The sequence below is a fragment of the Phyllobates terribilis genome, unplaced genomic scaffold (assembly GCF_046119375.1).
Source record: "Phyllobates terribilis strain yellow unplaced genomic scaffold, ASM4611937v1 Scaffold_7__3_contigs__length_470593459, whole genome shotgun sequence".
NCBI classification, from domain to species: Eukaryota; Metazoa; Chordata; class Amphibia; order Anura; family Dendrobatidae; genus Phyllobates; species Phyllobates terribilis.
In genome coordinates this window covers 407,124,251-407,151,971 of record NW_027362767.1, presented here as the reverse complement: position 1 = coordinate 407,151,971, position 27,721 = coordinate 407,124,251, and the positions used below count along the sequence as shown (strand labels likewise).

Below are 27,721 nucleotides of genomic sequence, written 5' to 3'. Positions count from 1 at the left end.
TACTCTGTATATCCTGCACAGTGTATTCTGTACACTCCCTGTATACTCTATATACTCTGTATATCCTGCACAGTGTATTCTGTACACTCCCTGTATACTCTATATACTCTGTATATCCTGCACAGTGTATTCTGTACACTCCCTGTATACTCTGTATATCCTGCAGTGTATTCTGTACACTCCCTGTATACTCTGTATATCCTGCAGTGTATTCTGTACACTCCCTGTATACCCTATATACTCTGTATATCCTGCACAGTGTATTCTGTACACTCCCTGTATACTCTATATACTCTGTATATCCTGCACAGTGTATTCTGTACACTCCCTGTATACCCTATATACTCTGTATATCCTGCACAGTGTATTCTGTACACTCCCTGTATACTCTATATACTCTGTATATCCTGCACACAGTGTATTCTGTACACTCCCTGTATACTCTATATACTCTGTATATCCTGCACACAGTGTATTCTGTACACTCCCTGTATACTCTATATACTCTGTATATCCTGCACAGTGTATTCTGTACACTCCCTGTATACTCTATATACTCTGTATATTCTGCACACATTGTATTCTGTACACTCCCTGTATACTCTGTATATCCTGCACAGTGTATTCTGTACACTCCCTGTATACTCTATATACTCTGTATATCCTGCACACAGTGTATTCTGTACACTCCCTGTATACTCTATATACTCTGTATATCCTGCACACAGTGTATTCTGTACACTCCCTGTATACTCTATATACTCTGTATATCCTGCACACAGTGTATTCTGTACACTCCCTGTATACTCTATATACTCTGTATATCCTGCACACAGTGTATTCTGTACACTCCCTGTATACTCTATATACTCTGTATATCCTGCACAGTGTATTCTGTACACTCCCTGTATACTCTATATACTCTGTATATCCTGCACAGTGTATTCTGTACACTCCCTGTATACTCTATATACTCTGTATATCCTGCACAGTGTATTCTGTACACTCCCTGTATACTCTATATACTCTGTATATCCTGCACACAGTGTATTCTGTACACTCCCTGTATACTCTGTATATCCTGCACAGTGTATTCTGTACACTCCCTGTATACTCTATATACTCTGTATATCCTGCACAGTGTATTCTGTACACTCCCTGTATACTCTATATACTCTGTATATCCTGCACACAGTGTATTCTGTACACTCCCTGTATACTCTATATACTCTGTATATCCTGCACAGTGTATTCTGTACACTCCCTGTATACTCTATATACTCTGTATATCCTGCACACAGTGTATTCTGTATACTCTATATACTCTGTATATCCTGCACAGTGTATTCTGTACACTCCCTGTATACTCTATATACTCTGTATATCCTGCACAATGTATTCTGTACACTCCCTGTATACTCTATATACTCTGTATATCCTGCACACAGTGTATTCTGTACACTCCCTGTATACTCTATATACTCTGTATATCCTGCACACAGTGTATTCTGTACACTCCCTGTATACTCTATATACTCTGTATATCCTGCACAGTGTATTCTGTACACTCCCTGTATACTCTATATACTCTGTATATCCTGCACACAGTGTATTCTGTACACTCTATATACTCTGTATATCCTGCAGTGTATTCTGTACACTCCCTGTATACTCTATATACTCTGTATATCCTGCAGTGTATTCTGTACACTCCCTGTATACTCTGTATATCCTGCAGTGTATTCTGTACACTCCCTGTATACCCTATATACACTGTATATCCTGCACAGTGTATTCTGTACACTCCCTGTATACTCTATATACTCTGTATATCCTGCACAGTGTATTCTGTACACTCCCTGTATACTCTATATACTCTGTATATCCTGCACAGTGTATTCTGTACACTCCCTGTATACTCTATATACTCTGTATATCCTGCACACAGTGTATTCTGTACACTCCCTGTATACTCTATATACTCTGTATATCCTGCACAGTGTATTCTGTACACTCCCTGTATACTCTATATACTCTGTATATTCTGCACAGTGTATTCTGTACACTCCCTGTATACTCTATATACTCTGTATATTCTGCACACAGTGTATTCTGTACACTCCCTGTATACTCTGTATATCCTGCACACAGTGTATTCTGTACACTCCCTGTATACTCTATATACTCTGTATATCCTGCACACAGTGTATTCTGTACACTCCCTGTATACTCTATATACTCTGTATATCCTGCACACAGTGTATTCTGTACACTCCCTGTATACTCTATATACTCTGTATATCCTGCACACAGTGTATTCTGTACACTCCCTGTATACTCTATATACTCTGCACACAGTGTATTCTGTACACTCCCTGTATACTCTATATACTCTGCACACAGTGTATTCTGTACACTCCCTGTATACTCTATATACTCTGTATATCCTGCACACAGTGTATTCTGTACACTCCCTGTATACTCTATATACTCTGTATATCCTGTACACTCCCTGTATACTCTATATACTCTGTATATCCTGCACACAGTGTATTCTGTACACTCCCTGTATACTCTATATACTCTGTATATCCTGCACACAGTGTATTCTGTACACTCCCTGTATACTCTATATACTCTGTATATCCTGCACACAGTGTATTCTGTACACTCCCTGTATACTCTATATACTCTGTATATCCTGCACACAGTGTATTCTGTACACTCCCTGTATACTCTATATACTCTGTATATCCTGCACAGTGTATTCTGTACACTCCCTGTATACTCTATATACTCTGTATATCCTGCACAGTGTATTCTGTACACTCCCTGTATACTCTATATACTCTGTATATCCTGCAGTGTATTCTGTACACTCCCTGTATACCCTATATACTCTGTATATCCTGCACAGTGTATTCTGTACACTCCCTGTATACTCTATATACTCTGTATATCCTGCACAGTGTATTCTGTACACTCCCTGTATACTCTATATACTCTGCATATCCTGCACAGTGTATTCTGTACACTCCCTGTATACTATATATACTCTGCATATCCTGCACAGTGTATTCTGTACACTCCCTGTATACTCTATATACTCTGTATATCCTGCACAGTGTATTCTGTACACTCCCTGTATACTCTATATACTCTGTATATCCTGCACAGTGTATTCTGTACACTCCCTGTATACTCTATATACTCTGTATATCCTGCACAGTGTATTCTGTACACTCCCTGTATACTCTATATACTCTGTATATCCTGCACAGTGTATTCTGTACACTCCCTGTATACTCTATACACTCTGTATATCCTGCACAGTGTATTCTGTACACTCCCTGTATACTCTATATACTCTGTATATCCTGCACACAGTGTATTCTGTATACTCTATATACTCTGTATATCCTGCACAGTGTATTCTGTACACTCCCTGTATACTCTATATACTCTGTATATCCTGCACAGTGTATTCTGTACACTCCCTGTATACTCTATATACTCTGTATATCCTGCACACAGTGTATTCTGTACACTCCCTGTATACTCTATATACTCTGTATATCCTGCACAGTGTATTCTGTACACTCCCTGTATACTCTATATACTCTGTATATCCTGCACAGTGTATTCTGTACACTCCCTGTATACTCTATATACTCTGTATATCCTGCACAGTGTATTCTGTACACTCCCTGTATACTCTATATACTCTGTATATCCTGCACACAGTGTATTCTGTACACTCTATATACTCTGTATATCCTGCACAGTGTATTCTGTACACTCCCTGTATACTCTATATATCCTGCACACAGTGTATTCTGTACACTCCCTGTATACTCTATATACTCTGTATATCCTGCAGTGTATTCTGTACACTCCCTGTATACCCTATATACTCTGTATATCCTGCACAGTGTATTCTGTACACTCCCTGTATACTCTATATACTCTGTATATCCTGCACAGTGTATTCTGTACACTCCCTGTATACTCTATATACTCTGTATATCCTGCACAGTGTATTCTGTACACTCCCTGTATACTCTATATACTCTGTATATCCTGCACAGTGTATTCTGTACACTCCCTGTATACTCTATATACTCTGTATATCCTGCACACAGTGTATTCTGTACACTCCCTGTATACTCTATATACTCTGTATATCCTGCACAGTGTATTCTGTACACTCCCTGTATACTCTATATACTCTGTATATCCTGCACAGTGTATTCTGTACACTCCCTGTATACTCTATATACTCTGTATATCCTGCACAGTGTATTCTGTACACTCCCTGTATACTCTATATACTCTGTATATCCTACACAGTGTATTCTGTACACTCCCTGTATACTCTATATACTCTGTATATCCTGCACAGTGTATTCTGTACACTCCCTGTATACTCTATATACTCTGTATATCCTGCACAGTGTATTCTGTACACTCCCTGTATACTCTGTATATCCTGCACAGTGTATTCTGTACACTCCCTGTATACTCTATATACTCTGTATATCCTGCACAGTGTATTCTGTACACTCCCTGTATACTCTATATATCCTACACAGTGTATTCTGTACACTCCCTGTATACTCTATACACTCTGTATATCCTGCACAGTGTATTCTGTACACTCTGTATATCCTGCACACAGTGTATTCTGTACACTCCCTGTATACTCTGTATATCCTGCACAGTGTATTCTGTACACTCTGTATATCCTGCACAGTGTATTCTGTACACTCCCTGTATACACTGCTCACACTCCCTGTATACTCTATACACTCTGTATATACTGCAGTGTATTCTGTACACTCCCTGTATACTCTATATACTCTGCATATCCTGCACAGTGTATTCTGTACACTCCCTGTATACTATATATACTCTGCATATCCTGCACAGTGTATTCTGTACACTCCCTGTATACTCTATATACTCTGTATATCCTGCACAGTGTATTCTGTACACTCCCTGTATACTCTATATACTCTGTATATCCTGCACAGTGTATTCTGTACACTCCCTGTATACTCTATATACTCTGTATATCCTGCACAGTGTATTCTGTACACTCCCTGTATACTCTATATACTCTGTATATCCTGCACAGTGTATTCTGTACACTCCCTGTATACTCTATACACTCTGTATATCCTGCACAGTGTATTCTGTACACTCCCTGTATACTCTATATACTCTGTATATCCTGCACACAGTGTATTCTGTACACTCTATATACTCTGTATATCCTGCACAGTGTATTCTGTACACTCCCTGTATACTCTATATACTCTGTATATCCTGCACAGTGTATTCTGTACACTCCCTGTATACTCTATATACTCTGTATATCCTGCACAGTGTATTCTGTACACTCCCTGTATACTCTATATACTCTGTATATCCTGCACAGTGTATTCTGTACACTCCCTGTATACTCTATATACTCTGTATATCCTGCACACAGTGTATTCTGTACACTCTATATACTCTGTATATCCTGCACAGTGTATTCTGTACACTCCCTGTATACTCTATATACTCTGTATATCCTGCACAGTGTATTCTGTACACTCCCTGTATACTCTATATACTCTGTATATCCTGCACAGTGTATTCTGTACACTCCCTGTATACCCTATATACTCTGTATATCCTGCAGTGTATTCTGTACACTCCCTGTATACTCTATATACTCTGTATATCCTGCACACACAGTGTATTCTGTACACTCCCTGTATACTCTATATACTCTGTATATCCTGCACACACAGTGTATTCTGTACACTCCCTGTATACTCTGCATATCCTGCACAGTGTATTCTGTACACTCCCTGTATACTCTATATACTCTGCATATCCTGCACAGTGTATTCTGTACACTCCCTGTATACTATATATACTCTGCATATCCTGCACAGTGCATTCTGTACACTCCCTGTATACTCTATATACTCTGTATATCCTGCACAGTGTATTCTGTACACTCTCTATATCCTGCAGTGTATTCTGTACACTCCCTGTATACTCCATATACTCTGTATATCCTGCACACAGTGTATTCTGTACACTCCCTGTATACTCTATATATCCTGCAGTGTATTCTGTACACTCCCTGTATACCCTATATACTCTGTATATCCTGCACAGTGTATTCTGTACACTCCCTGTATACTCTATATACTCTGTATATCCTGCACAGTGTATTCTGTACACTCCCTGTATACTCTATATACTCTGTATATCCTGCACAGTGTATTCTGTACACTCCCTGTATACTCTATATACTCTGTATATCCTGCACAGTGTATTCTGTACACTCCCTGTATACTCTATATACTCTGTATATCCTGCACACAGTGTATTCTGTACACTCTCTGTATACTCTATATACTCTGTATATCCTGCACACAGTGTATTCTGTACACTCCCTGTATACTCTATATACTCTGTATATCCTGCACAGTGTATTCTGTACACTCCCTGTATACTCTATATACTCTGTATATCCTGCACAGTGTATTCTGTACACTCCCTGTATACTCTATATACTCTGTATATCCTGCACACAGTGTATTCTGTACACTCTATATACTCTGTATATCCTGCACAGTGTATTCTGTACACTCCCTGTATACTCTATATACTCTGTATATCCTGCACACAGTGTATTCTGTACACTCCCTGTATACTCTATATACTCTGTATATCCTGCAGTGTATTCTGTACACTCCCTGTATACCCTATATACTCTGTATATCCTGCACAGTGTATTCTGTACACTCCCTGTATACTCTATATACTCTGTATATCCTGCACAGTGTATTCTGTACACTCCCTGTATACTCTATATACTCTGTATATCCTGCACAGTGTATTCTGTACACTCCCTGTATACTCTATATACTCTGTATATCCTGCACAGTGTATTCTGTACACTCCCTGTATACTCTGTATATCCTGCAGTGTATTCTGTACACTCCCTGTATACTCTGTATATCCTGCAGTGTATTCTGTACACTCCCTGTATACCCTATATACTCTGTATATCCTGCACAGTGTATTCTGTACACTCCCTGTATACTCTATATACTCTGTATATCCTGCACAGTGTATTCTGTACACTCCCTGTATACCCTATATACTCTGTATATCCTGCACAGTGTATTCTGTACACTCCCTGTATACTCTATATACTCTGTATATCCTGCACACAGTGTATTCTGTACACTCCCTGTATACTCTATATACTCTGTATATCCTGCACACAGTGTATTCTGTACACTCCCTGTATACTCTATATACTCTGTATATCCTGCACAGTGTATTCTGTACACTCCCTGTATACTCTATATACTCTGTATATTCTGCACACATTGTATTCTGTACACTCCCTGTATACTCTGTATATCCTGCACAGTGTATTCTGTACACTCCCTGTATACTCTATATACTCTGTATATCCTGCACACAGTGTATTCTGTACACTCCCTGTATACTCTATATACTCTGTATATCCTGCACACAGTGTATTCTGTACACTCCCTGTATACTCTATATACTCTGTATATCCTGCACACAGTGTATTCTGTACACTCCCTGTATACTCTATATACTCTGTATATCCTGCACACAGTGTATTCTGTACACTCCCTGTATACTCTATATACTCTGTATATCCTGCACAGTGTATTCTGTACACTCCCTGTATACTCTATATACTCTGTATATCCTGCACAGTGTATTCTGTACACTCCCTGTATACTCTATATACTCTGTATATCCTGCACAGTGTATTCTGTACACTCCCTGTATACTCTATATACTCTGTATATCCTGCACACAGTGTATTCTGTACACTCCCTGTATACTCTGTATATCCTGCACAGTGTATTCTGTACACTCCCTGTATACTCTATATACTCTGTATATCCTGCACAGTGTATTCTGTACACTCCCTGTATACTCTATATACTCTGTATATCCTGCACACAGTGTATTCTGTACACTCCCTGTATACTCTATATACTCTGTATATCCTGCACAGTGTATTCTGTACACTCCCTGTATACTCTATATACTCTGTATATCCTGCACACAGTGTATTCTGTATACTCTATATACTCTGTATATCCTGCACAGTGTATTCTGTACACTCCCTGTATACTCTATATACTCTGTATATCCTGCACAATGTATTCTGTACACTCCCTGTATACTCTATATACTCTGTATATCCTGCACACAGTGTATTCTGTACACTCCCTGTATACTCTATATACTCTGTATATCCTGCACACAGTGTATTCTGTACACTCCCTGTATACTCTATATACTCTGTATATCCTGCACAGTGTATTCTGTACACTCCCTGTATACTCTATATACTCTGTATATCCTGCACACAGTGTATTCTGTACACTCTATATACTCTGTATATCCTGCAGTGTATTCTGTACACTCCCTGTATACTCTATATACTCTGTATATCCTGCAGTGTATTCTGTACACTCCCTGTATACTCTGTATATCCTGCAGTGTATTCTGTACACTCCCTGTATACCCTATATACACTGTATATCCTGCACAGTGTATTCTGTACACTCCCTGTATACTCTATATACTCTGTATATCCTGCACAGTGTATTCTGTACACTCCCTGTATACTCTATATACTCTGTATATCCTGCACAGTGTATTCTGTACACTCCCTGTATACTCTATATACTCTGTATATCCTGCACAGTGTATTCTGTACACTCCCTGTATACTCTATATACTCTGTATATCCTGCACAGTGTATTCTGTACACTCCCTGTATACTCTATATACTCTGTATATTCTGCACAGTGTATTCTGTACACTCCCTGTATACTCTATATACTCTGTATATTCTGCACACAGTGTATTCTGTACACTCCCTGTATACTCTGTATATCCTGCACACAGTGTATTCTGTACACTCCCTGTATACTCTATATACTCTGTATATCCTGCACACAGTGTATTCTGTACACTCCCTGTATACTCTATATACTCTGTATATCCTGCACACAGTGTATTCTGTACACTCCCTGTATACTCTATATACTCTGTATATCCTGCACACAGTGTATTCTGTACACTCCCTGTATACTCTATATACTCTGCACACAGTGTATTCTGTACACTCCCTGTATACTCTATATACTCTGCACACAGTGTATTCTGTACACTCCCTGTATACTCTATATACTCTGTATATCCTGCACACAGTGTATTCTGTACACTCCCTGTATACTCTATATACTCTGTATATCCTGTACACTCCCTGTATACTCTATATACTCTGTATATCCTGCACACAGTGTATTCTGTACACTCCCTGTATACTCTATATACTCTGTATATCCTGCACACAGTGTATTCTGTACACTCCCTGTATACTCTATATACTCTGTATATCCTGCACACAGTGTATTCTGTACACTCCCTGTATACTCTATATACTCTGTATATCCTGCACACAGTGTATTCTGTACACTCCCTGTATACTCTATATACTCTGTATATCCTGCACACAGTGTATTCTGTACACTCCCTGTATACTCTATATACTCTGTATATCCTGCACACAGTGTATTCTGTACACTCCCTGTATACTCTATATACTCTGTATATCCTGCACACAGTGTATTCTGTACACTCCCTGTATACTCTATATACTCTGTATATCCTGCACACAGTGTATTCTGTACACTCCCTGTATACTCTATATACTCTGTATATCCTGCACACAGTGTATTCTGTACACTCCCTGTATACTCTATATACTCTGTATATCCTGCACACAGTGTATTCTGTACACTCCCTGTATACTCTATATACTCTGTATATCCTGCACATAGTGTATTCTGTACACTCCCTGTATACTCTATATACTCTGTATATCCTGCACACAGTGTATTCTGTACACTCCCTGTATACTCTATATACTCTGTATATTCTGCACAGTGTATTCTGTACACTCCCTGTATACTCTATATACTCTGTATATCCTGCACACAGTGTATTCTGTACACTCCCTGTATACTCTATATACTCTGTATATCCTGCACAGTGTATTCTGTACACTCCCTGTATACTCTATATACTCTGTATATCCTGCACAGTGTATTCTGTACACTCCCTGTATACTCTATATACTCTGTATATCCTGCAGTGTATTCTGTACACTCCCTGTATACTCTATATACTCTGTATATTCTGCACAGTGTATTCTGTACACTCCCTGTATACTCTATATACTATGTATATCCTGCACAGTGTATTCTGTACACTCCCTGTATACTCTATATACTCTGTATATCCTGCACAGTGTATTCTGTACACTCCCTGTATACTCTATATACTCTGTATATCCTGCAGTGTATTCTGTACACTCCCTGTATACTCTGTATATTCTGCACAGTGTATTCTGTACACAGGGAGGTCTCCGTCCAGGCTCCTGCACAGCTGCCATCACCAGGCGGGGAGGACCAGGCAGCAGAGCCCTCTGCCCCCCGCACACACTGCCCCGCACCAAGTTCCCACATTCACCCCCCTCACTGCTGCCCCCTGCCCGTTGCTATGGAGATGAGTTGGGGACTGGGGGAACGACTAGTACTCCGTCCTCTTCTACCTCACCGCGCCCCCTCCGCTGGGTAACCAGGTCCTCCGTCTTCCCGCCCGACCACCAGCCTCCCACAGACCCCACACCCGTCACTCACCGCCCGGTCAGGCCTCTGCACTCCCCCGGGGAGCCACACAGGCAACCACCGCCGCCAGCACGTCGCACGTTACGTTCTGCGTGACCACTGATGTCACCACGCACGCACTGCAGCACGGAACCCGCCCTCGAACACTGATTGGTTTACGGACCAAAATGATGAAGCGTAAGATCAGAGGCCCCGCCCTTTAGACACGCCTCCCACATCGACGCCTCGATTCTATTGGTCGGACGCATTTTTGAGTGACGGAAGTAGAACAATGCAGGGGGCGTGGCCTAAAAGTGACTGCGGAGAGTTGTGCGGAGTGTGAGGACTGGGGCGGCCAAGCGTGGAGGATGCGGGGGGCGGAGGGGCCACCGCGGGGCGCTGTTGAGCCGCCATCACAGCCGGGGTATTGCTGTGTATCACAGGCGATATCATGACTGCGGGTTCAAGTCCTCTAAGAGGTTAAAAATAGTGGGGAAAAGTTTTGCAGTTAACCCCTCAGCGCCAGGACGATGCCGGCTCACCGCTCTGTACAAGGGCGAAGTCTCCCCTGCACTCTGCACGCTTTCCTGTCGGCCGCGTCTGGTACTGCAGCTTTTTAGTTTCTAGCTACGACACCATTTTTTTTAATTTTTATTTAATTTTTTTTAAAGAAATTATTCACAGCAGGCTGGAAAGTGAGAATTCTGAAAAAAAAGTGCACTCTGCTGCCATCTAGTGGTGAAAAGGAAAATTGCCATACGTTTTTCATATTGACCGGTGTAACTTCCCTGCTGTAGATTCCACTGTTGCCATTGGTAACAGACATCATTTATCCCCTCCCTGTTGTCAGTGGGGTGACAGCCCCCACAATGCTCTGCTCTTGGATTCTGCATTCAGCTTTGGGTGTGAACAGAGGCAGACAAGTTATTTATCTGCCAATTGTGAAAAGTGAAGTTTGCATTTTTTTTTCTGCCTCGGCAAAATGTCAGAAGTGGTGCTGAGTGTGATCACAGGATGTGGTGAGGACAGCGCTGCGCAACCCCCCACCCTCCTCCTCCTGCCCCCCACATCCTGCTGTCATCCAGGTCAGGGGTACAGAATCAGAAGACAGGAACCTGGTGACAGAGGAGACGCCCCGGGCGCAGGATGGTAAGCAGCAGCTCCGCACCTCGTCTGCAGGCAACAGCCTCGGTCTGCACAATATGCTGGAAAACTGCTTCCTGGTGATTCCCTAATCAGTGGTATAGGAGTCGGGGTCACTGACCTCCCCTGCTCCCTGCTGCCCCCTAGTTATGGCAGAACAGTCATACTGATGATTGGGGGCAGTGTCTTCCAAAAAATACCATAAGGGGGAATTGTTATTTGAGCAATTGTCTGATATCTTCTGTAAGATCAAGGATTTTGTCTTAATTCATTGCAGGTAATAAGCCGCTTTACAAAATCTGATGAGCGATCCCTACCTTATATATATAACACTGAGCGGTGTGATGAGCGATCCCTACCTTATATATATAACACTGAGCGGTGTGATGAGCGATCCCTACCTTATATGTATAACACTGAGCGGTGTGATGAGCGATCCCTACCTTATATGTATAACACTGAGCGGTGTGATGAGCGATCCCTACCTTATATGTATAACACTGAGCGGTGTGATGAGCGATCCCTACCTTATATGTATAACACTGAGCGGTGTGTGATGAGCGATCCCTACCTTATATGTATAACACTGAGCGGTGTGATGAATGATCCCTACCTTATATGTATAACACTGAGCGGTGTGATGAGCAATCCCTACCTTATATGTATAAGACTGAGCGGTGTGATGAGCGATCCCTACCTTATATGTATAACACTGAGCGGTGTGATGAGCAATCCCTACCTTATATGTATAACACTGAGCGGTGTGATGAGCGATCCCTACCTTATATGTATAACACTGAGCGGTGTGATGAGCAATCCCTACCTTATATGTATAAGACTGAGCGGTGTGATGAGCGATCCCTACCTTATATGTATAACACTGAGCGGTGTGATGATCGATCCCTACCTTATATGTATAACACTGAGCGGTGGGATGAATGATCCCTACCTTATATGTATAACACTGAGCGTTGGGATGAGTGATCCCTACCTTATATGTATAACACAGCGGTGTGATGAATGATCCCTACCTTATATGTATATCACTGAGCGGTGTGATGAGCGATCCCTACCTTATATGTATAACATTGAGCGGTGTGATGAGCGATCCCTACCTTATATGTATAACACTGAGCGGTGTGATGAGCGATCCCTACCTTATATGTATAACACTGAGCGGTGTGATGAGCGATCCCTACCTTATATGTATAACACTGAGCGGTGTGATGAGCGATCCCTACCTTATATGTATAACACTGAGCGGTGTGATGAACGATCCCTACCTTATATGTATAACACTGAGCGGTGTGATGAACGATCCCTACCTTATATGTATAACACTGAGCGGTGTGATGAACGATCTCTACCTTATATGTATAACACTGAGCGGTGTGATGAGCAATCTCTACCTTATATGTATAACACTGAGAACACTGAGCGGTGTGATGAATGATCCCTACCTTATATGTATAACACTGAGCGGTGTGATGAGCGATCCCTACCTTATATGTATAACACTGAGCGGTGTGATGAACGATCCCTACCTTATATGTATAACACTGAGCGGTGTGATGAGCGATCTCTACCTTATCTGTATAACACTGAGAACACTGAGCGGTGTGATGAATGATCCCTACCTTATATGTATAACACTGAGCGGTGTGATGAACGATCCCTACCTTATATGTATAACACTTAGTGGTGTGATGAGCGATCCCTACCTTATATGTATAACACTGAGTGGTGTGATGAGCGATCCCTACCTTATATGTATAACACTGAGCGGTGTGATGAACGATCCCTACCTTATATGTATAACACTGAGCGGTGTGATGAGCGATCTCTACCTTATCTGTATAACACTGAGAACACTGAGCGGTGTGATGAATGATCCCTACCTTATATGTATAACACTGAGCGGTGTGATGAACGATCCCTACCTTATATGTATAACACTGAGTGGTGTGATGAGCGATCCCTACCTTATATGTATAACACTGAGTGGTGTGATGAGCGATCCCTACCTTAGTCAGAGCCGTCCATGGAAACAATAGTTAATCAGCACACTTGACTTTGGCTGATTATTTTCATATTACATCTGTACTGCATGAAGGAGTCAGTTTTTTAGTCTGAACACAGTAAGCTAGAATATGTCTACCTGTAGCCACCACTAGGGGGCGCTCACTGTATATGGAGTTATACAGCCACCACTAGGGGGAGCTCATGCATACAGATTTATACACCCACCACTAGGGGGAGCTCACTGTATATGGATTTATACAGCTACCACTAGAGGCGCTCAATACATATGGATTTATACAGCCACCACTAGGGGGAGCTCACTACATATGGATTTATACAGCCACCACTAGGGGGAGCTCACTACATATGGATTTATGCAACCCCCACTAGGGGGAGCTCACTACATATGGATTTATACAGCCACCACTAGGGGGAGCTCACTGTATATGGATTTATACAGCCACCACTAGGGGGAGCTCACTGTATATGGATTTATACAGCTACCACTAGAGACGCTCAATACATATGGATTTATACAGCTACCGCTAGGGGGAGCTCACTACATATGGATTTATACAGCCCCCTCTAGGGGGAGCTCACTACATATGGATTTATGCAACCCCCACTAGGGGGAGCTCACTACATATGGATTTATACAACCACCACTAGGGGGAGCTCACTACATATGGATTTATACAGCCACCACTAGGGCGAGCTCACTACATATGGATTTATGCAGCCACCACTAGGGGGAGCTCACTACATATGGATTTATACACCCACCACTAGGGGGCACTCACTGCATACATATTTATGCAGCCACCACTAGAGGAAGTTCGCTGTATATGGATTTATACAGCCACCACTAGAGGGAGCTCACTGTATATGGATTTATACAGCCACCACTAGAGGGAGCGCACTGCATATAGTTCTGTACAGCTAGTATTGGAACTCAATGGGAGTTGTATTTACATGTATTCAATGGACTCCCCCTAGTGGTGGCTACAGAGTCACAAAAAGCAGGAAAATGAGTTTACAGACAAGTTTTTCCCCACCTCTAATTACAGACCAGGGACCACCATTACACCTATTTCTCCAATCCCTGCTTCAATCATTGACATGATCCAATCCTAACTAAAGAGACTTTATGAGCAAAAGAACAAAAAGATTGCTCAGTTGGCAATTTATATGTTGCAGGTGGAATATTGCACCCAGAGAACACAGATGATGCAATATCGGAGCTGTGGTCGTGGATTGCATACATCAGGCTTTTGTAATCTGCTGCACTGACAGTCTGATGGTGACAAGTCAGAGAGTAAAACTTGTGCTACACTCTCCATCTGATCAGCTGCAAAGTCATTTGTTGCCTCCAGCTAAATATATCATTGTAAATGCAGCACAGTGTAGATAAATGATACTATTCCGGTAATATGAAGCCACCAGTAGAAGGTGCCGATAGTAGACATATTTATTGTAAAGATTAAAGAGCACTTGTTGGATGCCACTGAGTAGTGGTGGCAAAGTCTCAGGTGTCACGCATTAGGAGCGATTGTTATGACCCATACCCTTTAAGAAAATCGTACTGACAACATGGAAAAGGCAGTGTGCTAGTCAGTCATAAGTGCTTTCACACCTGTCCTTAACGGATAGATATACAGCAGTGGAGCCAGTCACAAGAAAGCCTTCACTTTAGCTAGCTAGCAAGTGGGTGTGAGCTGTACTCGTCCGAGCGTTTAGTAAGGGTCACTAAGGAGCATGTACAACATTCCAGCCTGAGCTGCAGTCAGCAATTTTGTACCAAGTGAAGGGGTCCAGTTCATTTGCATGAGAGTACCACTGTTGGAAAGAGAGAGAGACTGATTGTCGACGACTCTGAATGTAGAAAGCAAAAGAGTTTAAGCTGCCAGATAAGTGTTACTGCAGGACACTGCTGCCAACAGGTGAGCAAGAGCAGGGCTATGACCAGCACTGAGTGTGTGAAAATATGCATTGAGAGTGATACAAAGACTGTGTCAACGTGGAGGAGGAGCAGCTGAAGACATTGCAAGCAGGCTATATAAAGATATACAATTGTCGTGACTACTTCTGCTAAGACGGTTTCACCATCAAGCACCTTGTGACATGTACTATTGTGTAACCTTCAAGCTAATTACCTCATGAACTACTATATAACTATCAGATTTGTTGCTTCCCTGTGGTTAAAGTTGTTGAACTTTCATTTGTGTATGTCCTCTACCCGTGTGGGAAACGACCGTACCACCAATGACCATTACATCATTATTTAAAAGGAGCTCACCACCTGCCGAGCAATCCCCACAAAAGACATGAAAATCTTGAACTGCCCCAAAGTGGCCCTTATATGTATTGTTTCCACTTGAGGGATTCACCATGGGAGTAGAGATAACCTCATGAGGATTTGAGGTGGTGTTGTAGACTCCTTTGTTAAGGTTTCTACTAAATTCAAAGAAGAGCGATCAGTCTGAAGGGAAGTATGTGACGCCTCCTGGACTCCTACGTGTTCCCGGCAATAAGTATGGTGCCCATATCTCTTTGGTACTAACATAAGATATTTAACGAGCACTGACCTATACAACACATGTAACAGTGCTATTAGCAACCATGATTAATTAGACCATCTTACATGAAGCAATTAACTTCATGGCTTCAGTTCAGCAGAAATAGTCCATTTGTACACACAACAGTAGGCTGACAACTGCAACACTCAATGTAGCCTGCTGGCAAAGTCTTCAGCTGCTCTTCCTCCACCTTGACAGTCTTTCTGTCAATTTCAATACATCTTGGCACATGATTCATTTTGTGTTTCATCTAAATGTCATTTTAAAACCAAATGGGTGCCAAACATGATATCTCATGGGGCTTCAGCCTGGTTTCCTGGTCTTGTTACTCAAGTTATAAACCCGTGTATTTACAGTATACTATCGCTTCGCCCACTCATATTTCAGTCAGTCATTGGAGTATGGAATATGGAGACAAAATTACTGCACTTAAGATGGTGAGGACGTCTTAGGGCTTACTTTAAAAAGCATCCTGAGAAAATCGAACACCACAGATTGGAATATGGTAATGCAGCATGATATACAGCTCTGGATGATACTGCGTATTGGACATGTCACTGAGCTCTGCGCTGGCATTATTATATATAGTTTTAGCGAGCGTCTCAGTAGTGCATTATAGGTACCGTGGCATCTCGAAAATGTGCATACTCATAATCCTGAGAATGCGTGAAATGTTATGGGTCGTCCTCACTCATTTCCGTCTGTGCACCCCATGACTATCAGGATGGTGCAATACTGCCACCTAGAGGAGGTATACTATAACAGCAGCTGGCTTCCTGCATTGCAATTTCAGCTGTGGATGCCCATATTAGAGCTTTGTTGGCAGATCTGTCAGCTATCTAATGATCCCGTTGGTTTTATTTTTTGGCAGCTCAGGTTCTCTGCTCACATTATAATATATACCAGTGAATAATAATTTCATGCATATTGATATTTCATATGAGCCAAATTCCTAGTACCATAGAGGCTGAATATTTGGGATCTCAGGGGCCTATGGATGGAAAACAATGATGAGTTCAGCTCAGGATGGCAAAATGCAGCCTCTGGGACATCGGTGACAGCAGAGGGGGGACTGGTCAAGAATTTAAAGGATCATTATATATTAAACCTTACCTACAGGAAAGTGAGAATAGTGGATACCTAACCTTAAAGGGGCCGTCCGATCTGCTAAAAGCTTTCAGTCCATCTATGTGACTGCAAGTTCATGAATATATATACACAGGTATATATGTTGCATCTCGTGTCGCTGCTGATCCTGGTGGTGAAGTGTTAAGCTCAGATGAACGTGTTCGCACTTCGCCTCCCTCCGGCTTATCCATTCTGTTGCTAGTTTCACAGCCTCGGTTTACAGATATTTGGAGTTAATTAAAGAGACAGTGAGCATTCAATGGCTCACACAAATGAAGACTAACACTAAGCGGGGCCACATGGTCTGGTACATCACAGCTTATACTATTCACATAGGTGACATCTTATTCCGAGATTGCTCAGTTTAATTACAGGGTTTTTTCCCAAGACCGCGCTCCCACCGATCAGCTAAAATCTGCTCTGGATGTGAACAGCTCCGTTCACTGTGTAGTGGTGGATCTCAGGTACTGCAGCTCAATTCCTATTGAAGTGAGTGGGAGCTAAGCTGTAGTTCCCAGTAATGGCCACTACAGAATGTATGGCACTGTGCTACCATAAATGGCTGCTGTCACCAGTTCAGTGTCCATTTTAGGACATGATCAGATATCAAAATCAAACATCAGAATGATGTCAGTTTGAGGCTAAATACCCTGTCTGAGAACTGATTCTGATGAGTGATTCTGACGAGTGATTCTGACAAGTGACTTTGACAGGTGACTTTTACAACTGTAATAATAATAAAAAAAATAAAATAAAAGTAACTGTTCGCTGATGGGACTTAAACCCAAAATTCTGTGTCCCAAAGACAGTGCACTAACTAACTGAGCAACTCAGTTAAAGCTAGGAGTTCTATTTGGTTATATGATTTTCAGTATAAACTTGTCCATTACTCATTGGGACTTATGCACAGACTGCAAGCAAGCCAAATTCAAATGATGTTTGATTCTGATGTGTGACTTTCTTCAAACATCAGAATCACAGTGACTTTTAGTTACCCTGAGTATTTTCATGGTTGATCTCATAACACAAGAAAAGCTGTCAGTTAGTATCTCTTGCCTGGATAGCACAATGGTAAAACATCAGCCTCTGAAACTGCAGTATTAGAGTTCAAATCAGGATAGGAATAAGATTTTTTTTTTTATTATGGCTATTAAGCACACAAACTACAGGGGTGTTTTACTTTTAATATCTGACACTCTGATTGTCATCCTGATGTGTTAAGAGTTTCAGACACGCTGTCTATTTGCATGGTAAATTACACAGCCAAAGTAAATTGGGAGTTTGCAGCCAGTACTTGGGTGGATGGAAATACAAATTTACAATAAAGACATTTTATCATTAGACCCCTTTAAGAAATTATGCAAATATAAAGTCACTTGGAAATAGATATGTAGTAAACTTACCAATTTACTTTGGCTGTGTAATTTACCATGCAAATAGACAGCATGTCTGAAACTCTTAACACATCAGGATGACAATCAGAGTGTCAGATATTAAAAGTAAAACACCCCTGTAGTTTGTGTGCTAAATAGGAATAATTAAAAAAAGATTAAAAAATAATAATAATTCTTATTTCTACCAGGATTTGAACTCTTAACATTGTAGTTTCAGAGGCTGATGCCTTACCATTACGCTATCCAGTCAAGTGATACTAATGGGCTGCTTTTCTTGTGTTATGAGATCAACCATGAAAATACTCAGAGTGACTAAAAGTCATTGTGATTCTGATGTTTGAAGAAAGTCACACATCAGACTCACACGTCAAAATCACACATCATTTGAATTTGGCTTGCTTGCAGTCTGTGCATAAGTCCCAATAAGTTTTAGACAAGTTTGCAATGAAAATCATATAACCAAATAGAACTCCTAGATCTTTACAACTGAGTTTATAGCTCAGTGGTTAGTGCACTGGTTTTGACACACAGAATTTTGGGTTCAACTCCCATCAGCGAACAGTTACTTTTTTTTTTTTTTTATTATTATTACAGCTGTAAAAGTCACTCGTCAGAGTCACTCGTCAGAATCACTCGTCAAAATCACTCGTGAAAATCACTCGTCAGAATCAGTTCTCAGACAGGGTATTTAGCCTCAAACTGACATCATTCTGATGTTTGATTTTGATATCTGATCATGTCCTAAAATGGACACTGTACACCAGCTCAAAAGTGATCAGTTTTTTCTCTTATTTTATCCTCTTTGCTCCCCTGATTATTTAGTTTTTTGTTTTATTAAAATCCGCCATACGGTTCCAGAGATATGGGCCTTTATATTTAGTGCTAATTTTTATGGTCTTCACCAAGGGGCGTGGCTCACAGGCTCCTCTGGGGCGTGTCTTTAGTATTATTTGCATAATTACGCTGTGAGACACGCCCCCCTGGTAAAAATCATAAAAATGAGCACTAAATATAAAGGTTCATAACTCTGGGACCGTATGGCGGATTTTAATAAAACTGGATTACTCAGGGGAGAAGCAGGAATAGAATAAGAGCAAAACCTGGTCATTTTTTGATGTGGTGAAAGGTCACCTTTAAGTACATTATGAACCTTGATAAAAGAAAAAGAAAAGGTTGGGGTATGACTGGGTGACTGAGCAACATGGAAGATGGAGACCCCCGCATTTCTGCCTCGGATCTGTAGTTTGCGCTGCCGATGATCCACATGATTGTCATTCTGATGTCGGTGAAGGAGTTTTATAGAGAAAAATGTGAATTTCATGCTGATTTCGGTGTGGAATCCTGAATGAAGTCTTTGTAAAATCAAACAAGTGTGAACATAGCTTTGAGGAACGTCCAAATGGGACGTGAAAAAAGTAAATAAAAACTTCTGTCGTCAGTCAGACTCGCTGGTGGTGTGTGACGTGGACCCTGATCTCAGAGAGAAGCTGAGGAAGTTCCGCTTCAGGAAGGAGACCAATAATGCCGCCATCCTGAGTGAGTGATCGGCTGTGAGGATCGTGCGGGACGTTCCTCGGGGTGGTATGTTACCGGAAGACCAGAGCTCATCATTCTTGTCTCTTTCTTAGTGAAGATCGACAAAGAGAAGCAGCTGGTGGTCCTGGAGGAGGAATTCGAGGTGAGTCATCCCAAAAATGTGTTTACCTGGAGTACAGGTCTCCGAAATGTGGCTCAGCTACAACTCCCAGCATGCCCTGGTGGCCTGTGTCCTGGGTAAAAAGTTGCCGCCAGAGGTGAATGGCAGTGGCTTAATGCCCTCTCTCTATATAGAGCCTCTGTGTGTATGGGGGTCAGATGAGGAGTGTGCATGTCTGTGCAGGGTCTGGAGGAGCAGCCAGGTACAGCCCCGACCCTCAGGCTGATTCCAGTTACTAAACTCAGAATTATCTGTTTCAGGACATTTCCCCCGATGATCTACAGAACGAGCTCCCGGAGCGTCAGCCTCGATATCCGGACAAATCATCTTCATTACAAAGGAAAAAATTTAATATAGATAGTTACTGTCCATTCTCCTCTAATTCTGTACAGTCTATCTATCTACCTGTCTATTATCTATTTAAAGGGATATTCCCATCTCCAAGATCCTATCCCAATATGTAGTAGGTGTAATAATAATAATATTAGCAAATACCTCCAATTAGAAATGTAGTATAGTTCTCCTGATTCGCTATATTGCTTGCCCCATGTGCAGGGCATTGCCGTAGCTTTTGTATCCATGGTTACATAGAATCATAGAATCATAGAATGGTAGAGTTGGAAGGGACCTCCTGGGTCATCTGGTCCAACCCCCTGCTCAAAGCAGGATTCACTAGATCATCTCAGATAGATGTCTGTCCAGCCTCTGTTTGAAGACGTCCATTGAAGGGGAACTCACCACCTCTCGTGGCAGCCTGTTCCACTCATTAATCACCCTAACTGTCAAAAAGTTTTTTCTAATATCTAATCTGTGTCTCCTCCCATTTAGTTTCATCCCATTGCTTCTAGTCTTTCCCTGTGCAAATGAGAATAAAGATGATCCTTCTACAATGTGACAGCCCTTGACATATTTGTAGACAGCTATCAAGTCTCCTCTCAGTCTTCTTTTTTGCAAGCTAAACATTCCCAAATCCTGCAACCGTTCCTCATAGGACATGGTTTGCAGACCAGTCACCATTCTGGTCGCTCTTCTCTGAACTTGCTCCAGTTTGTCTATGTCTTTTTTAAAATGTGGTGCCCAAAACTGTACACAGTATTCCAGATGAGGTCTGACCAAAGAGGAGTAAAGACCGATAATGACTTCACGTGATCTAGACTGTATGCTTCTGTTAATACATCCCAGAATTGTATTTGCCTTTTTTGCTGCTGCATCACACTGTTGACTCATGTTCAGTCTATGATCTATTAGTATACCTAAGTCTTTTTCACATGTACTGTTGCTTAGCTCTATTCCTCCCATTCTGTATATGCTTTTTTCATTTTTATTGCCCAGATGTAGTACTTTTCATTTTTCCCTGTTAAAAACCATTCTGTTGGTTGCTGCCCATTGCTCCAGTTTATTTAGGTCTTTTTGAATCCTCTCTCTCTCTTCTCTAGTATTAGCTATCCCTCCTAGCTTTGTGTCATCAGCAAATTTAATCAGTTTACCCTCAATTCCTTCATCTAAATCATTGATAAAGATGTTGAACAATACAGCCAACTATCACTATACGACCACTAACAGCTAACTATCACTATATGAGTGTTTGTAACCATGGATACCTAAGCTACTGCAATGCTCTGTACATGAGGTAAGGTGACATAGAGAATCAGAAGAACTGTACTACATTTCTAATTGGAGGTATTTGCTGATATTATTATTATTATACCTACTACATATTGGGATAGGATCTTGGAGATGGGAATACACCATTAATTCTATCTAATTATTCTGTACAATGCATGTGATTTCCTTGACCTTCGGCCACGTTCCTGGTGTACAGCTATAGGTACGCGCACGATGACGGGCGGATCTCTTACCCGCTGTGTATGATATTCTCCAGCCCAGTAGGTAAGTGAACATTAAAATATTGATATAATGGAGGAAATACAAAAGTGGACACCTATTTTTTAAATTTGCAGTCAGGTGTGGGTGGGAGCCGACCATGTAGTGGAGGCCACAGTATTACATGACCACGTGGTCGTTTCAGTGAGCACCATGCAGTACCACCTTTCACCTGTAGTGGCCGCCAGAGAGTTTTCTTTCAGAGAAAACTTTTTAGATTGTTGTAACAGATTTTTTTTTTATTTTTACGTTTTTATTTTTGACTCCCATCATGCCTCAGTGTGGCGCACAGGAATGGAGAAGCTTTTTTCCTGTGCACCTTGTTGCCCTCTGCTGACATACCTGCTGATTGCGCGGGCGTCCTACCAGTTATACCCAGATGCGGAGGTGAACGAATCCGCGCTACCCCTTTAAGGCATATGAAATGCCGGTCTTAAGTAAATGGGCTCCATTGGGTATAAATTCTTGAAGCACATTCTCTGAGCAGAAATATTGCCGGAGCTGCCATTAGATTTTCTCTAAAGTGGGAAGTGTGACAAATTTATGGAAGCGTTTACGATTGATCCTGCGCTTGCCGGCAATAACTCAGCGCCAGTGTCTGTGGCTGCGGAGACTCTGCAGGGTCTGGGAATGTTCAGCGTTATCTGTGTGTCTATCTGCAAATCTCTTTATTTAAAAATGATGTTTAACCCGTGTAATGTGCTGAGGGCCTATAGTCACAGTGTAACAGCAGAGACATCAGGAGGAGTTACTGGACGTGGGGGAGGGATTTTGTCTCTAGTGAGAATAGGGGAGGAGCTTTGTCTACAGGAAGTGAGGGCAGGTCATTGTCTGTCTACAGGAAATTAGGACGTGTCATTGTCTGTCTAGAGGAAGTGAGGGGGCGGGTCATTGTCTGTCTACAGGAAGTGAGGGCGGGTCATTGTCTGTCTACATGAAGTGAGGGCGGGTCATTATCTCTACAGGAAGTGAAGGCGGGTCATTGTCTGTCTACAGGAAGTGGGGCGGGTCATTGTCTGTCTACAGGAAGTGAGGGCGTGTCATTGTCTGTCTACAGGAAGTGAGGGCGTGTCATTGTCTGTCTACAGGAAGTGAGGGCGTGTCATTGTCTGTCTACAGGAAGTGAGGGCGGGTCATTGTCTGTCTAGAGGAAGTGAGGGCGGGTCATTGTCTGTCTACAGGAAGTGAGGGCGGGTCATTGGCTCTACAGGGCGTGAGGGCGGGTCTTTGTCTCTACAGGGCGTAAGGGTGGGTCATTATTTCTCTACAGGAAGTGGTGGCGGATCATTGTCTCTCTACAGGAAGTGGGGCGGGTCATTGTTTCTACAGGAAGTCAGGGCGGGTCTTTCTCTCTACAGGAAGTGGGGCGGGTCATTGTCTTTCTACAGGCTGTGAGGGTGGGTCATTGTCTCTCTACAGGGCCTGAGGGTGGATCATTGTTTCTCTACAGGAAGTGAGAGCGGGTCATTGTCTCTCTACAGGAAGTGAGAGCGGGTCATTGTCTCTCTACAGGGAGTGAGGGAGGGTCATTGTCTCTCTACAGGGAGTGAGGGAGGGTCATTGTCTCTCTACAGGGAGTGAGAGCGGGTCATTGTCTCTCTACAGGGAGTGAGGGAGGGTCATTGTCTCTCTACAGGAAGTGTGGCGGGTCTTTCTCTCAATAGGAAGTGGGGCTGGTCATTGTCTCTCTATTGGAAGTGGTGGCGGGTCTTTCTCTCTACAGTAAGTTGGGTGGGTCATTGTCTCTCTACTGGAAGTGGGGGCGGATCATTGTTTTTCTACAGGAAGTCGGGGCGGGTCATTGTCACTCTAAAGGAAGTTGGGGCTGGTTATTGTCTCTCTAGCGGGTCATTGTCTCTCTACAGGAAGTGGGAGGCAAGTCTTTGACTCTGCTCCTGCTCAAGTAGAGCAAAGAAGTGGGGGGTGGGTAATTGTCTTTCTACAGGAAGTGGTGGCAGGTCATTGTCTCTCTACAGGAAGTGGTGGCGGGTCATTGTCTCTCTACAGGAAGTGGTGGCGGGTCATTGTCTCTCTACAGGAAGTGGTGGCGGGTCATTGTCTCTCTACAGGAAGTGGTGGCGGGTCATTGCCTCTCTACAGGAAGTGGTGGCGGGTCATTGCCTCTCTACAGGAAGTGGTGGCAGGTAATTGCCTTTCTACAAGAAGTGGGGTGGTTCTTTCTCTATACAGAAAGTGGGGGCATGTCATTGTCTCTACAGGAGGTGGAGGTGGGCCATTGTTTCTATAGGATGTGAGGGCAAGTCTTTTGTCACTCCACAGGAAGTAAGGGGCAGGTCTTTGTCTCTCCACAGGAAGTGGGGGCAGGTCTTTGTCTCTTTACAGGAAGTGGGAGGAGGGTCTTTGACACTCTGCTCCTGCTTAAGCAGAACAGAGAGATGGGTTCTCATTTCATGGCGGCAATCCATTGGACAATGGCAAGCACAGTGGATGAAGGGAAGCAAAGTTCCGGCACCTATAGTGCTAGTAGAATGTTAACGAAGACGAGACTATAGCAGGTTACAAGACATGAGAATTGTCACAGAACATATTAGTCTGGTATGTGCAACAAAAACACTTTTACCTTCTTTTGGAGAATGAGGGCAGCATGTCTATGCTTTTCTACAGGTTTTATGTGATAGGACAGGTACAGTTTAACCACTTCAGCATGATAAGTGGTATATCAACAGATATTCATCCAGAGGAACATCTCTCATGACGTTTTATAGTGTATATGATACCTATGTCTATGCCCCATTGCTTTACATGTCCCTTTAACAAGACGTGTATTACTTACAGGGTGTAAACCGGAGCAGCAAATGATGTATGCCGGAAGCAAGAACAGACTGGTGCAGATTGCTGAGCTCACCAAGGTACGTGGGCAGGAGGAAAGGGCTGATCCGAGATGTGAGAGCGCCCTCTAGGGGGTGACTATTTATCGACACGTGGGAGTGAGGACACTGGGTACAAGGGAGAAACCCTTAAACGTGGAGCGGAAAACATAGAGTTGCTACCATGGTTGTGTTCACACCTAGGACCTCAGTCCTGCAAGTAACACTGCTAACTCAAGACCACCAAAGGCCACAGTGTGGGATATATCAAGAATAGTTACAATAAGGCTCATTTTCTTTCACTGTGCATTATATTACATGGACTGACATCTGAAATTATTTTGTCAGAAAATACCTGAAGGGCACGGCCAAATGTATTTTTTGTTAATTCTATATTTTTTTTAGAATTTTTGTATTTTTTTTTTCATATCATAATCTGTATGAAAAAAAATTGCAAATCTTGCAGTTTTCGCAGTGGCCACTAGGGCTATTTTATACTCATGCTTCCTGTTCTTTACAGATTCACAATAGGTGATGTCACAGCTCACCTCCTCCCCCTCCTGTACAATGACTGATGACACCTCTATATACAGTAGATAACACAGGATCCACCATTAACAATAGGTGATGTCACAGCTCACCTCCTCCTCCTGTACAATGACTGATAACACCTCTATATACAGTAGATAACACAGGATCCACCATTCACTATAGGTGATGTCACAGCTCACCTCCTCCCCCTCCTGTACAATGACTGATGACACCTCTATATACAGTAGATAACACAGGATCCACCATTAACAATAGGTGATGTCACAGCTCACCTCCTCCCCCTCCTGTGCAATGACTGATAACACCTCTATATACAGTAGATAACACAGGATCCACCATTCACAATAGGTGATGTCACAGCTCACCTCCTCCTCCTCCTGTACAATGACTGATAACACCTCTATATACAGCAGATAACACAGGATCCACCATTCACAATAGGTGAAGTCACAGCTCACCTCCTCCTCCTGTACAATGACTGATAACACCTCTATATACAGTAGATAACACAGGATCCACCATTCACAATAGGTGATGTCACAGCTCACCTCCTCCTCCTCCTGTACAATGACTGATAACACCTCTATATGGCGTAGATAGCACAGGATCCACCATTCACAATAGGTGATGTCACAGCTCACCTCCGCCTCCTCGTGTACAATGACTGATAACACCTCTATATACAGTAGATAACACAGTATCCACCATTCACAATAGGTGATGTCACAGCTCACCTCCTCCTCCTCCTATACAATGACCTTTACACATGCTCATTAGATGCTCAGACAGAGTCAGAGTCAGTCTATTCGTGTTAATGTACATATGGGTTTTCTGAAAGTACGAGTGTAAAATATCCCCTGTTACTATATTGTCAACATGGTAAATAGAAAACCCAAAAAACAATTGTGGATTTGCACTTTTTTTTTTCCTAAATTTCTCCCCACGTGGAGTTTTGTCCTCGTTTTCCAGTACATTATGTGGTAGAGTGAATGGTGTCACACAAAAGTACAACTCTTAAAATAAAAAGTTATGACTCTTGGAAGAAGGGGAGGAGAAAACATGAATCACCATGTCATGAAGGGGTTAATGCAGATTGTGAGATGAAACATGGCAATGAATCATTACTTTTTGTTGTAAATGCCCTTTAGGTCCCATAAATGATAACCCTGAACGTCTTTCCTTGTGACCTTGTGCAGGTGTTTGAGATCAGGACCACCAGTGACCTCACAGAAGAATGGCTGAAGGAACGTCTGAGTTTTTTCCGCTGAGATTGACCCGAATTGACGTTTCTAGTGTCGGATCACAAATGGTTTTGACTAATAAACACAAGCTCTCTGCTATGGCCGAGTATTGACCTGTTCTCTGCGGTAAGGAGGAAAGAAGGAGCAGGAGACCTTCTAGACACCAGAGATCAATCCGCTCATCACACAGGGAGATATTGGATTGTCTCCAGCCCTGAGGCCGGGTCCGCGGTGCTGAGGCTGCGCTGGGCCGATGCCAGGCTTCTTATCCAATGGGCGGCCCGATGTCTCCGGGCTCAACTGCCTCCTATTCTAGAGGTCTAGCGCGTACTAGTCTCCATAAATCAATCTGGAATTATGTTATTATGTGGAGACACAGGGGGTCAAAGCCACCATCCTCGTGTGCTGCAGGGTGGGGACATCTGCAGGGGTTCACATACTATCACATGCTACCTCACACAATAGTTTTAAAGTATTATTAAAACCAAATCTATCTTTCTTCTCTCTATCTCTCC

At 42.3% G+C, this 27,721-nt stretch overlaps 2 protein-coding genes across 6 annotated transcripts in view; one reads left to right on the top strand and one right to left on the bottom strand.

The window, feature by feature from the left end:
- SAMD4B (sterile alpha motif domain containing 4B) overlaps positions 1-10,907 on the bottom strand; it is a 39,130-nt gene extending 28,223 nt beyond the window's left edge. For both annotated transcript variants that reach the window (XM_073641698.1, XM_073641699.1), the window contains exon 1: positions 10,776-10,907. The gene's annotated coding sequence lies outside the window, so the exon portion shown is untranslated. The remainder of the gene's footprint in view (positions 1-10,775) is intronic.
- A 123-nt stretch (positions 10,908-11,030) lies between these two features.
- On the top strand, positions 11,031-27,305 carry GMFG (glia maturation factor gamma). Of its 4 annotated transcripts, none has more exons than XM_073641700.1 (8): positions 11,031-11,345; positions 20,449-20,541; positions 20,634-20,683; positions 20,962-21,011; positions 22,509-22,591; positions 24,562-24,729; positions 25,382-25,455; positions 27,162-27,305. In XM_073641700.1, the coding sequence occupies exons 1-8, from the start codon at positions 11,273-11,275 to the stop codon at positions 27,231-27,233; spliced, it is 663 nt and encodes a 220-aa protein (XP_073497801.1). In that variant the 5' UTR covers positions 11,031-11,272; the 3' UTR covers positions 27,234-27,305. The 4 variants fall into 4 exon arrangements, with proteins under 4 accessions (XP_073497801.1, XP_073497804.1, XP_073497803.1 ...); XM_073641702.1 differs by lacking the exon at positions 11,031-11,345 and adding an exon at positions 11,353-11,891; XM_073641701.1 differs by lacking the exon at positions 11,031-11,345 and adding an exon at positions 11,353-11,891 and having other exon boundaries at positions 20,445-20,541.
- The last annotated feature ends 416 nt before the right edge of the window (positions 27,306-27,721 follow it).